The following is a 17,368-nucleotide window of genomic DNA, read 5'->3' as shown; positions in this document are numbered from 1 at the left end:
ACACCTCTCCACCTGCACTTGCTAAAACCATTCCCTAGAGGAGACTGAGCAATGTCTACCCTTCCCCATAAGGTCTCCACAGCACAGGGGAGACCGAGCAACCCTTCCCCATAAGGTCTCCACAGCACAGGGGAGACCGAGCAACCCTTCCCCGTAAGGTCTCAACAGCAAACTTGAACCACTATAATGCAGAATTACATGCAAGTGGTCATTCACAACCTACCACAGTCGAGGTCATAAAGAGGTGGCAGTCATGCTGTGCAACATGCTGTGTCACTGGAGTCCCACACAGACGACCTTACTGCAAACCTTGACTGTGAGCAATGCCTTTTCCTTAAATATCCATGAGCTGCTGACATGCGTGAACCAAGGAGAATCAGTTTATTCAGGTTTAACCTGAGGACGAGACAGGGTTGCTGAGGACGAGACAGGGTTGCTGCTGGCCTCCATGACACTTGGTGAAAATCACAAGACGCCTCTCTGCATGGACTGTCAGCTTTGTGTGACTCACAGGCACTCAGATGCAATGCAAGCTGCACAACATAGAGCACAGTTTGAACTGTGCCTTCTTCCTCCAGGGGGTCCTCGGGAATGTCTGAGCAGTAATATCCAGTAAGAGGAGGCCCAGGGGAGCCTGACTATGAGCAGAATTTCAGGGAAAAAAACAAACCAGCTACCTCGAACAGCTGGCACATGGCTCAAGTGTGCTGGGGTAGCATTCTACTGTTTGTAAGCATTTACCACCCAGCTCCCCACTCTTGAAGAGACTGGGTCCGAACTGGGTCAGTTCAGTGAGGGCACAGAACCATGATCTTAGACAAGGGCCCCAGGAAGGCAGGGAGCAGGGCAGGAAATGGAAGGTGGGGTGTTGGCCAGAGAAGATGGTCTGCAAGGAAGGAGGAAAACAAGAGACTGGCCTCCACAGAGCCACACTGCCTCAGGCCTAGCAGCAGAGGCCTCCCCACAATCCAGCTTGGCCCTGTCTTTCAAAATTCTCTGCTCTCAGGTCCTGGCCTTGAGGTCATTCAATCAGCTTTGCCAGTGCCCTCCCCACACCACCGGCCCTGAATACCCACCTACACCACACACCACTGTCCTGGTGTGCTTCTCTGCTGCAGTGATTGTTAACCACAATGACCAAAAGCAACTTAGGGAACAAAGGGTTTTTATTTGGATCACAAGTTACATACAGCCCAGCATTGAGGAACTCGATGCAGGAACCTAGAGGCAGGAGTTGCTTACTGGAGTTGTTAACAGTGACGGAGTGTTGCTTACTGGCTCTCTTTCCATGGCTTGTTCAGGGTTGCAGTGCCTGCAGTGGGCTCAGACCTCCCACTTCAGTCATTAATGGAAAAAACAAAAAACAAAAACCTGCCCCCCCCCACACAAACACAAACCTCGTTATGCAGCACTGGACTTTTTGCTGACCTTCACACCCTGACACAAGAGCTGCCTCCATACATACTATAGATCAGAACACAGGAATGGGGGGCCCTTGGGAAAGTGAGCAGTGCGGAATGCCACGTGCACACTGGGTGAGCAGCTGGTCTTCCAGAGGGAAATGTTCTGAGAAGGCAACAAGTATACTAGCCATGTGGGTGACTGTCAGAAGGAGGGTAAGTTATGCCATCACCCCTTTTGGCATAAAAATAATGTTCAATAAAAGGTTAAAACCATCAAGTTCTATCAATGAGATGTATTCCATTATACCAAGAATGATTGATTGGAAAGTACTTTACTTACAGGAAAATCACAGTGATAGAATACGGCTTCTACTTTTAAAGCACTTTCCATTAAAAAAAAATCATACCAATGTATAAAAATAGTTATACTAAAAATGTGAATCAACAGCCAAGTAATTTATTGGCACTTGAAAGCCTTGTGGTTTAAATAGAGCCAATAAAGGGACTATCAAGTAACTCTGAGCCATGGCAACCTGACCTCACTAACACAAAAGAAGTCACATGCGGCCCACCCAGGGCCAGCCAGCCACCTTGGAAGAGATGCTGAGCAGAGCACATGATGGAGTGGAATCATTAGGTCAACACCAAGTGCTAGGCCAGGCAGGCAAGAGACACAGCAGGCACAGGTGTGGACCCATCCCAGAGTTTAGAAGTTGTCCTGACTGTAGGCCTCTGCCGAAAATGCACAGCATGGTGTACTCAGGGTCCTAAGGAAAGCACAGAGTCCCCAGATACTAAAGAAAATAGAGATTTGTTTCAGCTCTGAGATGCTTCCTTCTACCCTTCCTTCCTGCCCACAGCTAGGTGACATAATGCACTGGTCTCCCGGGTGCTCTCTCATGTTTACTAGTGATGCCTTACTATCACTGAGGTGCAGTTCCTTCTTTGTTTTGTTGGGGAAGGTCAAGGTAAAGGGGGAGTGAAGCAGGGAGTATGTGCTGTGTGTACAGTATCCGGCTTTGCGGCTCCTGCTGCAGAGCAAAGCAGAGGCTGTCCACCTGGACCTCCCTACCGGTCTACTCTAAACGAGGGAGAACCACTTCTCTGCCTTTATGCATTCCCATCCTTGGGTGTAATATGGCTTTCAAGGGTTGGGGCTTCATGGCCCAACTGCCACCTGCTTTAGAATAGCAACTAGAAGTTGGTTCATCAGCAACTGAGTACACACTTTGTGTGCGTGTGTGCACGCAGGCGTACACAGTTGTGTGTACATGCATGTAAAGGCAAGAGGTCAATCCTTACGAACCATGTTTATGTGGAAGATATGTATATGTGACGTACACTTATATGTACAAGAAGATATGTCCATGCATGCACATGCAGAGACAAGGGACAATAGTTGTCTTCCCATCTCCCCCCCACCCCCCGCCCCCAACCCCTTTTTTTCATACTTGAGAAAGGCTCTCTCACTGATCTGGAAGCATGCTGTTTGAGCCAAACAGCCAGTTACCCAGCAAGCTCCAGGACCTGCCTGCCTCTGCCCTAACGTGGAGCCATACCCAACTTTTAGGTGGATTTCAACCCGGGTCTTGGGCTTGCTTTCACAGCAAGCTCGCCCACCTCCTGAGTTATCCCCTGCCTGATTTCTGATACAGGCTTTGTTAGCCTGACACTCACCAAGTAAGCTAGGCCAACTGGGCAGCTCCGACCAGAGTCTGTTTGTCTCCATCTCTCTAGAATAGAATTGCAAATGCACACCACCATGCCCAACTTTTGTTTGTTTGTTTTGGGGTTTTGGGGGGGTTTTGTTTGTTTGTTTTTCGATCCAGGGTTTCTTTGTATAGCCCTGGCTGTCCTGGAACTCTCTCTGTAGACCAGACTGGCCTCGAACTCAGAAATCCACCTGCCTCTGCCTCCCAAGTGCTGGGATTAAAGGCGTGTGCCACCACTGCCCGGCTATGCCCAACTTTGATGTGGGTTCTGGTATCATCTACAAACAAGGAGTCACCAGGGAAAGGCAGAGGCAATCTGACCTCTCTGCAGTATTTAACCTGGGGATGGGGACTGTCTCAGGCAATGTTCTTGGCTAAAAACCAAATAAAGCAGCCATGTCCTGCCACGGTCCCATAACTAGCTGTGCTGCTAACATCTGGAGCCTTGGCTGTCTTGCAGCCACTGTCAGAGCCATAGGTATCCCTCCCAGTCCCCTCAACTTTCAGGTGCTTGGCTTGGGTTGGAAGAAACTGCCACCGTGAGCTTGAGTATCAGCCAATGCAGGCAGGAGCGTCTCTGGACTCATCTCCACACGGACTCAGTGGAGAGCCACAAAACATTTTAAAAAGAGAGAAATCATTCAGAGGCAAATATTGTCACAATTGCAAAGTCACCAAGGGAGACTTTTAAAATTCTTTAAGTCTTTTTTATTTTATGAAGAAAACTTGGAAATTGCATCTCTGCCACACTCTTCACTCACCTGTCATTAACATGTTGTCACATCTGGCTCATTGCTCTGGCCTGTGCACGTGCATACTGCGTGCATGTGTATGGTATGGGGCACAGGGGCAGGGGGAAAGTGTCCTGCTCTATCACTCTCCACCTGAGACAGTGTCTTCCTAAGAGGAGTCAGCAAGCCCAGTGACCCTCCCAACTCTGCCCACGGCCACAGCACTGCTGTCACAGGCACACACTACAACACAGATACAAACTGTGTTTTGGAACGTTGAGCTCAGGTCCTTCTGTTTGAATAGCAAGTACTCTTAGCTGTTATCTTTCTGGCTCAAATGTTTGTTTTTGGATAACAATTTGAGAATAAGCTGCTGACACTATGACTTACTGTATAATTGAGGATGGTCTTCAGTGTTCACTTCTCCTGCCTCCACTCCTAGGTGCTGGGATTGCAGACATGTGCCACCACATCCAGTTTTGGCAGCAATAGGGATCAAGCCCAGAGTTTCATTCATACGACACAAGCACTGGACCAAGTGAACAACATTCCTAGCCTAATAAACTTGATTTCTTATTGTTCATTGCTATTACACAGAACTACAACTCATTTTATACTGACAAGGTATCCTGTAATCTTGTTAACTCTATTTCTACTAGGAACTTTTTTCTTTAGAACTTGTACATCAGTCATTGCACTGTGGTCTTCACTTGGACTTTCCTTCTTTCCAGTCTGCATACCTGCTCTTTTTCCTGACTTTCCACACTGGCTGTGCAACACAGAACAACACTAACCAAAGGGACAGCAGACCACCCAGGACAGGTCCCAGACTGAGGGACAGCAGACAGCCCAGGCCAGGTCCCAGACTGAGGGGAAAGTGTAACTCTTCCTCAAGTGTGAGGAGCACAGGAGATCAGCTCATAAATGACCCTCAGATGGCAAAGCCATACCTTCTATTGTGTTCCTGATACACAAAGTTTTAAAAAAACATACTTATATTGATTTTTAAAATGTGTCTTATAGCTGGGCAGTGGTGGTACATGCCTTTAATCCCAGCGCTTGGGAGGCAGAGGCAGGTGGATTTCTGAGTTCAAGGCCAGCCTGGTCTACAGAGAGAGTTCCAGGACAGCTAGGGCTACACAGAGAAACCCTATCTCGAAAACAAAAAACAAAAACAAAAAACAAAAAAATAAATGTCTTATAGTGATGTACTACTCCTCAAACTTCTGCTTGGTCATGGTGTGTGTGTGTGTGTTATGTGTGTGTGTGTGTGTGTGTGTGTGTGTGTGTGTGTGTGTGTGTATTTATATATTTATATTCTACTTGCTTAAAAAAAAAATTCTTTTGCATCTTAATTCATATTATTGTGTTTGATTTCGTTTTTCTCGAGTTATCTTAGCCTGCTTTTGGAATCATAGCAATGCTGACCTTGAAAAAAAAAATAGAGAAGTGTCCCCTTGACTTTTCTATGTGCTCATTGTATTTCAATAGCTTTCCTTCTTACTTAAATCTTGCAAGAATTCTTCAGTATGGATATCTGGTTCTTGGTGGAAACCCCCTAATTTTAGAGACAGGAGGAGTGTACCTGTGCAGTCTCTGAGGGCACAGTGCATGGCGTGGGGAAGGGAAATTAAGGTATGAAAACCCTTTAGCCTAATAATGCTCCCACACACAGCTTGACCAGTGTTTCCTCGGTTTGGCAGTAGTGGAGATTAGCAAAGCAAACTGTGTCAATAGAATGTTTGTAGCAACTAGTACACTATTTCTATTCTTTCTTGAGGCTGATTTGTACATCTTCATGAAGTATATTACTGAAATTCAATACATGCATAAAATGTAATAATAAAAATGAGATGGTAAACATTTCCATCTCTTCAATCATTAATTGTTCAGGCATACTGGAATTTTCATATTCATAGTCATTTTTAATATATCAGATAGAGGGGTTCTTTGGTGTAATTTGTTGTTTTATTTTTGAGATAGTCTCATTAGGTGGGCCTGGCTAGAATGGAGCTCTTTGTAGACCAAGCTGTTCTTGAACTTGTAGTTATCCTCCTGCCTCAGCCTCTGGAGTGCTGGGATTGCAAGTGTAAGTCAGTGTGCACAGGTTCTCATGTTGCCACAAGTCATCAAGGACTGTGAAAAGTAGGCCTAAGGAACCAGTATTGGTTGTGGAGGTGACACTGGGAAATGCCCCTGAAAGCAGGTGACACCAGAATTTCCAGAGTGAGATTCTGCAATCACTGGAACTTACTTTAAACATTAGTTACGTGAACACATGACCAGGTGTCACCCTGGAGGCGCTGATGATGATGGTAGGGTGCTAGTTCCGTTCCTCTGTGACCTTCTCAAACACAGACCCTGGGAAATGGGAAGAAAGTTGCTTCTCCCTGTATCTGGTTTGAGAATAGCATCTGAATGGCTCTCACTACTCTTGGCATGCATTTTTAATGGAAACATGACAAATTTTAGGGATAGAGAGGGAATATACAAAATGTGCCCAGGGCATCTTGTCCCAGAAAGCAAGCAAGCAAAAACAGAATGATGGAGCTAGTGTAACACACACACACACACACACACAGGAAGCAGCTGGAAAGAACCCAACTGCCAAAGATGGGATGAATAGGCAACAAAATAAACTATTAGATGAGCATCACCTGTCAATAAAAAAGCCTATGGCCAATGACCAGAGGCAGGAAATAGGAGGTGGGACACTTGCAGGAAGAGGAAGGATTCTGGGAAATAGGCAGATGACACAAAGAGAGATTCCAGGGAGACATTAAGATGCTGAGGAGACATGAAGAAAGAAGCAGGCCAGGACTGAAGGAGGGGTAATTAGCCAAGTGGTGCACATAGTATAGTTTAAATGGGTTAAATAAGCTACTAGCTAGTCACGGAATGAGCCAAACCTTACGGCCTCAGTAGTCAATAATAACTAATTAGTCTCCGAGTCATCATTCCAGGAGCAAGGGTTCAGGAAGAAAGAAACAGAATTCTTTTTTTTTTCTTTTTACATAATCCCAAACTGGAGAGACTGAGGCTAGCCTGGGTTACATAGTGAGATCCTATCTATCCTAACTGAGACAGTCTGCAAAGTGGCTGACCTCTAATCTGTCATCAAACACTTTCCTGTCATAACCTATGGGTATGGAAGAAAAGAGGACAGCTGTAAAATGCCATCCCGCATGGGATGCTGAGCAGAAACTAGAAAGATCCAAATAAAGTATAAAGTTCACTGATACCATTATTTCCTCAGCTGTGGTGAACGTGCCACATCTGGATGTCACCAAAGCTGGGCTGGAGGGCCTTTGCTTCTTTCCTGAAGCTGTTCTCAAATTAAAAGGACTGGTTTGGTTTGGGTACTAAAGCTTGAACCTAGAGCCTCCCAAAGACCAGGCAGATTCCCTCCCCCTGAACCACAGTCTGGCTCCATGCTTATCTTCATAACTGTGCTTCCGTTGCAGGGTGCTGGGGACAGTTTTGTTGGAGCACTGGCCTTCTACCTCGCTTACTACCCAACTCTGTCCTTGGAAGAAATGCTCAAGAGATCCAATCTTATCGCTGCAGTGAGTGTCCAGGCCACAGGAACACAGTCCTCTTATCCATACAAAAAGGACCTTCCTCTTGCTCTATTTTGACTACTGCTAACCCCTAAATAAATATAATCTGGAAATCAAATGCACATGGGTGTGGCTACCCAGCTCACAATTACTAGAGAATGCCCTTCCTTTATAAATATGTTCATTTATGAAGTTATCGAGCCTTCTTTGACTTAGTGATGCTTTGCTATTTCATAGTCAAAAAAACACCAACTAGAATTAGATTCCACTGTTTGGAGAGCAGCAAAGTCTAGTGTTGAATGCACACTGTACAGCAGGGTGGACAGCAGTGTTTACAGCCAGAGCAAAGAATGTTTCAAAGGCAAAGGGAATAGCATCCGGCTCTCCCAAGCACATTCTGAGGAGCTAATGGTCACTCACCTTTAGCCTGTGTTGTCTAACTTGTTTTGGGGACTGGGGATGTAGCTCAAGTGTAGAGTGATTGCCTAGTATGAATGAAACCCCAGGCTTGATCCCAGCACCTAGAAGGTAGGTGCAGGAGGGTCAGAAGTTCAAGATCATCCACAGCTACATAGCACATTTAAGACACTCTAGAATACATGAAATTCTGCCTCAAAAATAAAGGAAAAGTAAAAGAAGATGGCACAATGGTAGAGGCGCTGGCCAGCTGGGCTGACTTCGACTCCTGGGGACCCAAAGAGTAGAACAGAACCAACTGCCAGCAAGTGGTGCTCTTTTCATCCAATTCCGTTTCTCAAGACTTGGTTTCCTCCAAAATCATAGACTGGACCTCGGGAAGGGGCTATTTTGGGACAGCACTGGTTCTTTGTGGCCAAGGGAGATGCTATATTTTCTCAGGTATTTTAAATGAAGTAGGATATGGACTATGAATTCTAAAAAAGCATACAGTTTTAGCCAAAAATCTGAGAAAAAAATAGAGGAATCTGGGGAATTGTGATAGCTCGTGGAAAACAGCCTGAGAAAGGGGATGAGGCAAGCCAGCAGTCATATATGAACATGAGGGCTGTCAGAGTTAGCTATGGGATACCACCATGGCCCCAGTGTGATGGAATACACTACATCTCCTCTCGTTGTAAAAGAAAAGTCCTCTGTTCTCCTAAGAGCTTGTGACCAGTCTGGGCTACACAGTAAGGTCCACAACAGCCCACAATACCCAAAAGAGACCTTGCTTCTCTCAAAACTCAAAACGAAAAGACACCGCATTTATGGCTCTGTTGAGCTATGTGAGAATATGGACCAATGACTGTTCCTAAGGACACACACACAAACCAAAACAGATGTTTTCTTCTCTCAGCTGCCTGCTCTCTTGCCTGGAGCACTCTCCTGCAGAGGCACAGGGAGCAGCCTAGGAACTCTTGCCCAAGCCTCACTATGGAAATGGCGTCCTTATGTAAGACAATAGTTATTTCCTGGTTAGGTGGTTGGTTTTTACACTTCAAATGGCAGAGGGAAATACTCTAAGAGACAAGAGAACAGGCTATTTCGATATTTTTTTATTAAGGCTTATAAAGCATCCAGAGAGATAACTAGTGGTCTCTGTGATGAAGGGCTCTCTTTCTCTGCACTGTCCCTTCACATCCCCAAGGCCATGCCGCCGCAGTTTTCTCGTCTTCATTGCACATGGCAGAGTTCGGAACGGAGCCTCACCCTCGGTCTTCTCATTTATGAATCAAATTCATTTTCAGTCCACTACTCAGAGGGAGCGTATTTTTTTCTGTTCCACAAAGAGAACTTTTTTGTTCACTGTGAAGCAAGAAAAAGGAAATGTAGGAGGAAAATAGGAACCATCATCATTTCTATTAAAATATACATTATACCCTGAGGCCTCTATCCTCTTCTCTCATTTTTTTCCCTCTGACATGAGGAAAAGCGCATCTGCAAACCCAGCTTCTCTATCTCAGAGGCCAGAGAAGACAAAAAGAAATAGGTAAGAAGCCAAGAGAGGGGTCACTCAGCCAACCAGCAGTATCCTCGACATGCTACAAAGTCATGACTTCAATCAGTGTGAGATACTGAGACAAACATGGCAAACAGTGACTTGGACCCCATGTCATAATGGGTAAGCAAGATCCGCTGTGCACTGGGCTCCAGAGCAGCAGTGAGAGCTGCAGTCACAGAGGAACGGCAGTCAGAAAGGAAGCAAACCACAGAACCTCCACCATCTAGAGATGGCTTCACACCCAAACAGGAATGGTGCAGACAGGCAATGAGGCAGCATAGCAAAACCTCAGTATATAGATTTACTGAAAAAAGCTATTGCCTTAGCAACAGAGTGGAGTAAGATGCTGGGAAAGGAGGCTCTCATAGAGTCCTGAGTGTCCTTTTATCTGCCATCAGTCTCCAGCCAACACAGACACACACACACACACACACACACACACAGACATACACACAGACACAGACACACACACCCTACATGACCTGATTCTTCTTTGCCACAAAAACAAGACACACAAAGGAAACCCAGGAGGCCAAAGGACTGTGTGACCTCATAGCTCTTCAATGTCCCTGATCATACAGACACTTCAGCTTTGTTTTCTCTTCTACAATGAAAATGGATACATCTCACATTAAATTTCCAAGCCACGATTAAGAATTAGCTAGGAAGCTTATTTAAAACATATCGCGGTAGGCTGAAAAGATGGCTGGTAAGAGCACTGGTTGCCTTTCAAAGAGACCCAGGTTCAGCTCCTAGCACCCATGTGCTGGCTAACAACCACCCATAACTCAAGTTCCAGGAGCTCTGACATCCTTTGCAAGCACAGGGCACACTAGTGTCACACAGACATACATGTAGCCAAATCACCCCTACAAATAATGAAAAGAGAAAACATCAAATACACTGCGTGTCTCTCACCTCCATCCTACTTCCTGTTCAGCAGCAGGAATTCCACTATTTTTTAACCATTCTCTAGGTGGAATTCATGAGAATTTAAGAACCATTAACCACTCAAGAGAAATGTACCACTAAATTAATAAAATACAGGTATACGGGGTATTTTTCACATACTTGGAATCATGAAAGACATGAGGGAATGTTTGCACTTGCTGAGAGGCAATCAGGAGCATTTAAACGACCACATCTAGAACCTCTGGTTATTAGAGCAAGGCTTCAAGCTGGTCAGCTTGCACAGACCTTTAATCCCAGTGCCTGGGAGGCAGAGGAAAGTGAACCTCGGTGTGTGCAAGGCCAGACTGGTCTACATCCCAAGTTCCAGGCTAGACTGTGATACAGAGAGAGACTCTGTCTCAAAACACAACAACTAACAGAACAAGGCCTTATGTATTAAAATTCCCTTTATCCTCTGCATTAATCCCTGTAATTAAGAATTTAGTGCACAGAACTGTGACAGGCACTGCAGAGTTTGTAAGGAAACTATGATTTCATACACCAGTGAATCATAAGATGAGCATGAGAAAATCCAATAAAGCTCTTACGAACCTAGAAATCAGACCAAATGTGGCAAATGCTTGTAATCCCAGCACTCAGAAGGCAGAGGACGGAGGATTTCAAGTTCACAGCCACATGGTAACACCCTGACCGGCTTGCACACACTCCCACACCCCCAATAAACACAGAAACTGGCTGGGCATGGAAGACCAAAACAGGTGGATCTCCGTGAGTCCCAAGCAAGCCAAGAACACACAGTGAGACCTGAGGCAAAATAAAGAAAAAGAAAAGACAAAAAAGTAAGACTTCATTGAGAAATCAAAGCTTGGTCCATCAAGAACAGCAACATTTGGATTCACTGAAACGGATGCAGAGCTCGGGCTACAGCGGCAGACAGCACTTGCCCACTGTGTGCCAAGCACCAGGTTTTATCCCAGTACTGAAAAACAAAGTGCATACCAATAGCTAAGAGGCAGAAGAAAGAATGATAGTGGACTCCAAATGCTGACTAGAGGAGAATCCAGACTGTTCTATTTTACTATTTTAGGGTTTTTAATCTGGTTTGTCGGGGGTGGGGGGCAGTTCTAGGGAATGACTTAGAACTTTGTACATATAAAACACTCAACCACTGAGCCATATCCCCAGCCAAGGTCCTGATTTTAAACAAGTATCAGAAAGGTGCTCAAGCCACCTTTCCTGGGTAAATGTAGCTACTATCCCTCACCAAAGAAGCTTCTCTTACAGCAAATGGAGACCATCACAGAAAACCACAACTGGACACAGCACAGACATCAACAGATCATGGGAGCCCAGCCCCAACAGATACATCTACAACACAGCTCCAACATCGAGGAAGAGGGGACGGAATGGTTTAAGAGCCAGAATACCAAGAAGTCTGATGTAAAGTCTGTCCTAGAAACAAGTCCGAACAACACAAGTATCAGTGGCATGTTAACATGGAAGGGGGAAAATCTCATCGAGTGTCACTCTAGACAAAGAACTACACACAGCTAATGACCGCTGGGAGAGTTAGCCTCTCCCAGGGGTACGTCCCTTACTGACTGTCCACTGTAGAACAGTCAGACCTACTGTGTGCATACATACCTATACACATAACAATAAGAGTCAAAGAAAAGAGGCTATGATCTTGGAGAGGACATCAGAGGGGTTCGGTGGAGTGTGGCTGAGAAGGACTGGAGGCTGGAGGAAGGTGACATAATTATATTTCAATTTAAAATGTATTAAAAACAAAAAACTAATATCAAGAATATAAATGGCCCCAAGTACTAGAAACAGCCAGAAGAGCTGGGTTCTAACACTGACTCCAAGGAGCTAGGGGTGCAGCTCAATATTAAAGGGTGCTTAAGCTTCTGGATGCCAGACCCAGCCAAGGGAAGGAAGGAGTGTGGTTCCACTATGCATCAGCCCTGAGCCCCTCTCCTCTGTTTCCTTCCTGAAGACAAACATTCCCTCAAAGCTGCTGCCAGATAAACAGTGAGCACTCATGTGAGCTGAGTTGAAATGACACTCTGCTATCCACAACACTAAACATAATGTAATTTTCAGTCAAAATATTTGCTGTTTAATTCATAGAAGAATGAATCTGTCAAGTTCTTTCCCTACAGCTAACCTAAATCTATTCTGTTCCAATTAAAGTCTATATTGCCTTGTTTAGTGATCCACAGAATTAAAACTGACAACTCTTTGTTCTCTTTATGATAAACAAGATTTAATACTCTTGTGCCTCAGCCTTTAATCCTTCCTCCTTGGCATCTAGTTTTATATGAGGAAAGTAAATCTAAAGACAGGAGGTGGGGTTGGAGAGATGGCTAAGGGAGTAAGAGTGTGTGTTCAGGGGACCCAGATTCAACTTCCCAGCACCCAGACAGTGGTTCATGACCATCCATAGCTCGTCATGGGTAATACAAGCAATACAGGTGCACATACATACATGCAGGGAAAACACTCACACATAAAATGGAGACTACATGCAGACGTAGCCAGTTGTTACCTCAGAGCAGTCTGTGAAACGTTCGACTGACTAGGAATCCTTCTGTGTTTCATCCCTGATTTGCTTCATAAGAGACTAACATTATCCTCTAACTAACGCTAGTCACTGCAATAAAATGATAGGAACAGGCTACATCCTCTGGAATCCTGAGCAAAGCCAGCCCCAAGGCAAACATCTTCAATTTCATGACAACTCTACAGGGTGTTCCCCAGAAGGAAGCCAGGTACTGCCGACCATGGGACATCCTATTCTTCAAAAAAGACATCTGCTACCAACATTTCTTAGAGAACCTAGTCACACACAGGAAGCTAACATACGAACTTGTGATTATCTAAGATGCTCAGGGTGCACCCTTTCCCAGTGACAAATCGTAATCCTAACTTCTCGAAAGGTCCTCCACATTAAGGATGAAATTCTAGCACATTTAAACTCTCACAACTAGTTAATAAACACTTATCAACAGTGGTGGATTCCTAAAAGTAAACTCTAAAGGAGCTGAAATAGCAGTAAAATATTAGCATATTAAAATTAGTATCATTCTCTGCACTTTTTTACCAGTTAATACAAGGAAATCAGAACGGAAGAGAACACCAATCCAGTATCAAACCTCTTCATTCCAGTAATTTCTCCACCATAGAGGAATCTTCCTGAAATTTGGAGTTCTAGTCTTCAGGTCTAAGACTGGAATTCCCTTTTTATTACAGTATTAAATGTACAGAAATATGAATATCATAAAAACAGTAGGGAATTTTATTTCTATTACAAAATGGAATTTGAACAATTTTAAGCTGACAACTGAGCTTGAGGGTTTTGTTTTTAATGCCTCTTCATACAGCCTTTATCTTACTAGGAGGCAACTAAAGTGAGCAGAAAGACAAAACAAAGCAAAAACTCTAAAATAAAACACCTGTTGGCTTATTTTGCCAAGTCCACAAATTCAGCAGAGAGTGGGCATGCACCAGCAGGGCTGGGTTTGTGAGTGGACACATAGCCTTTGGGACATGTCTCTATTTAATTGACAGCATTTATCTATTGTGAGTGTATGTGGAAGAGGCACGTGCGTGGATCACAACAACCTGCAGTGTAAAACTCTCTCCTACTATGTAGGCTGCAGTGATGATACTCAGGTCACCAGGCTCACTGGCCTTCATCTGCCGAGCCATCTCATCAGCCAAAGTATGTCTGTCTCCAAGCCAAAATTAAAGTTACTCTTTATTATGGCATTTTTGGTAGAAAGCATGATAGAAACCCAAATGTCCTACCCCAATGTACCAACATACTCTCTACTTGTTTAACTCAAATGTGAACCCTGTGACTTGCCACTGTCAGACCACCCCCCCTTCACAGAAGGCTACTGCCTATTCTTCAGACAGCTGATTTCCTACCTTCACTGTAACTAACCCTTCTTAGAGCCTCTGCCTGACTATCCCAGCTCAAGTACCTCTCCAACGTCCCGATGGGATTACAGGACGTCACAGCACTTACTTACCACGAGCTCACTTCTCACTTCCTCCCACCCTCTCAAAGCTCTTGTGTCCTAGTGTACCCACACCTGACATAGCAGCTAGCTAGCACCATAGTAACATTCAGTACATATCACTGAATGAATGTCACAATTCCAAGGGGGCCACAAAAATCCCCAGAGACATTCATTTGGAAAGAAGATATAAGGTCCTTAGAACAAGAGTTGCCGTGACGTCACTTCTGAGCCTTACCTATTGGATCATAGTGCAGAAGGGTCAGCTTCTCTCGAAGTCGGCTTCTCTTGTGGTTGAAGGAGAAACCTGTCCCAGCTTGGCTCACCAATTTCACCAGAATAGTTCTAAAATCAAAAAGTACACTGTCACAAGCTCAAAACACATTAGGTAGGCTGCCAAGAACACAGAGAACATTTTGCTATGAAGTCATAGTGGTCATATTACTCGGCCCTAAGAGGGGTCCGTGCCTTGACAGTCTACATTTCCCATAAAACTATTTCAATAGCTCTAAATCCCAAGGTCACCTAGAGTGACTCCGTGACACTCCTAGAGTGACTCCGTGTTTGGCAAGTGCCTTGCCAAAACAGTGGGAGTGATGAAGCCAAATCAGAAGGAGCCTCTGAGGACATCTCTCACAAGGATCAGAGAGCTGGTGGGAGAATATACAGTATGATGGTAGTCACAGTAAGGCAACCCTGAGGATGGCTGCCTCAGGAGAGCTGATCTTCCAAATGACTGATAGCAGGAAGGGACAAAATAATGTACAGGCCCTGGGCACCTTCATATTTCATTTAAATTAGTCATCCAAACCAGCAAACTTAATCTCCCTGACCTTTGAATGCCTGTGCTGTTACTTTCTCATATGTGTGTGTCGTCTTTGCCTCCACACACAAGACATTCCTTATGCCATTCCAAAATCTATCTAAAGCACTTGAAACCATATTAATTACAACCAGGCATGGAGGCTCTATAATCCCAGCTCTCTGAAGGCTGAGACGGGAGGATTACCTTGAAGACCAACCTGGACTACAGACTGAGATCCTGTCTCAAAGCACAAAATAAAGGCAAGAAGACCACATTACTCCCCTGAGGACCACAGAATTTGTTGATGAGACAAAAAAGACAATGATGCCAGGACTCGTGGTGCAGGCCAACAATCCTAACCATTCAGGAGGCTGGAGGAGGAAGTTCACAAGTTCAAGGCCAGCCTGGGCAACTCATTGAGGCCTTGTCTGAAAACTTAGAAAAACAGATATGAGGGCTAAAGAGAATTCAGGGAGAGAGCTTTTGCCCAGCATGGTCCTAGGTCCAATCCCCAGTACTGGGGGGGGGGGAGGTGTAATTAACATATTTATTCATTCATTCACAAAGATTCAACAAATCTCTATGGGGTACTTACCCTGTGAGGCGCCCTACAAGAAGCATAAAACCAAGTCTGCATCTTTTAGGGGCTAAAATTATGAAACAGATGAACTGGCACACAGGGAAAGGCAAGGCACAGGTCTAGCCTCTCGGTTCCAGCTGTCTAATGTTTAGTTCTGCAACCTTGCTAATACTTAGACATAGACTTCTATAAACAGGCTCTAGGTTTTCATCAGAGCTCATCTATAGATTCATTCCTGCAGAAGACTCCAGGTAAATGGCTCTGACGGTAGAGCCAAGCAGATCACTAGCCTGACGGCTTGTTTAGGAGTAAAGCAATGAACTGATAGATCCTGAGGTGAGACAGGAAGCAAAGCCTTTACACAAAGGCTGTGAATACTCCCTGGAGTCCCTCCCAGGGACAGGAGGGGGACAGCACAGTCCTCAACTTACAGCCTAATTTACCAGTGTGAGTGCACGGCTTTGCCAGATTGCCAGCTGTGCTCCCCGCCCCCCCCCACCCCAGTAATGGGTACCTCAGCTTCCCACCAGCCACCAAGGTATGAGTTGCTAAGCTGTGTTCTGTGGTTTCAGTATAGTAGATGCATTTTCAGCTTATCTATCTGCAACCCAGGGCAGAACTGTCGAATGGTAGCACCATCAAAGGCAGGTACGTCTGGACGGTTTTCCCAAGGTGTTCACATCAACATAACGATTAACAAATAAATAACCGCAAGTCAACCTTTGGGAGAGCAAAACCAAACACCGGACCGATCCCAACAGTAATAAGCATATTCTAAATAAAACAAAAATCTTTACTTACTTTGACTTGCTCTTGGCAACTTGTATGTGTGTAAAGGTTGGAAGGAAAAAAAAAAGATTTTTATTATTTTTTTTTTACTTAAGTGCTTATCAACATTAGTAATAACCAAAAAACACTTTTAAAATTTACCCTGCTTACACTAAAATAGCTTTTTCCTGGATATCAGTCAAACCCACACAACTTTGGATTTTGGGGGGTGGGTATAATCAATGCAACTGTCTGTCACCTTAACATCTTAAGTACTGTCTGTCCCTTTCCCACCCTTCTATGGTGTAAATATTTGTACCGCAACACGGCTCTTGTTTGAACTTTACAAACTGCAGCAAAGTCGCCTGAGGTGGAAACGAACTCTAATCAGGAAGTCAGGCAGCGGGGTAATACACCACAGCTGCCAGAAGACATCCTCGGGACACCGCCACAGAGGGCGACGGAGATGCCGCCGCCTCCTCACCAGACCCGAAGGCGCGCCGCGGGGTGGCAGCCGCCGCGCCAGGTCCTCCACCCCGCCGGGCTCCACCTCGGGACCTGCGGGTCACCGCCTCGGCCCCACGCCACAGGCCCTGCCGCCGCCTCAGAACGACTTACAAGAGACGGCGGAAAGCAGCATGGTGTCCGTCCCCTAATCTCACCCAGACCGGTTCAACAACTGCTTCCGGGGCATGTGCCGGTTCCGGTAGAAGACTCAGGAAGTGGACAGAAGCCACGCCCTCCCCCGGAGTACTGGCAGTCTCTGACTCCGTGCTTTACTGGTAGTGAATTTTGTGGTGTTATGGGAAGGACTCCCTCTCCATATAAAAGATAATACTGCCAAATATCACAAAACCAAAATCTGCCTGGATTCAAAACCTGCAGCCTTTCCCAGTAGACACTGATCCA

At 45.2% G+C, this 17,368-nt stretch overlaps 2 protein-coding genes across 2 annotated transcripts in view; one reads left to right on the top strand and one right to left on the bottom strand.

Moving 5' to 3' along the window:
• The window catches only part of Rbks (ribokinase), a 77,951-nt gene extending 70,423 nt beyond the window's left edge, over window positions 1-7,528 (top strand). The window contains exon 8 of the mRNA XM_028778964.1: window positions 7,311-7,528. Coding sequence (XP_028634797.1) covers window positions 7,311-7,484 — 174 coding nt within the window. The 3' untranslated portion in view covers window positions 7,485-7,528. The remainder of the gene's footprint in view (window positions 1-7,310) is intronic.
• Window positions 7,529-8,902: 1,374 nt separating this feature from the next.
• On the bottom strand, window positions 8,903-17,143 carry Mrpl33 (mitochondrial ribosomal protein L33). The gene is made up of 4 exons (XM_028779010.1): window positions 17,078-17,143; window positions 16,493-16,511; window positions 14,545-14,651; window positions 8,903-9,170 (listed from the first exon to the last, which is right to left on the bottom strand). Exons 1-4 carry the CDS (start codon window positions 17,097-17,099, stop codon window positions 9,121-9,123), a joined length of 198 nt encoding a protein of 65 aa, XP_028634843.1. The 5' UTR covers window positions 17,100-17,143; the 3' UTR covers window positions 8,903-9,120.
• Window positions 17,144-17,368: the final 225 nt, after the last annotated feature.

Source organism: Grammomys surdaster, unplaced genomic scaffold (genome assembly GCF_004785775.1).
Source record: "Grammomys surdaster isolate TR1022 unplaced genomic scaffold, NIH_TR_1.0 343, whole genome shotgun sequence".
Lineage (NCBI taxonomy): Eukaryota > Metazoa > Chordata > Mammalia > Rodentia > Muridae > Grammomys > Grammomys surdaster.
The sequence above is the reverse complement of the archived record's forward strand: the minus strand, read 5'-3'. Positions and strand labels throughout refer to the sequence as shown.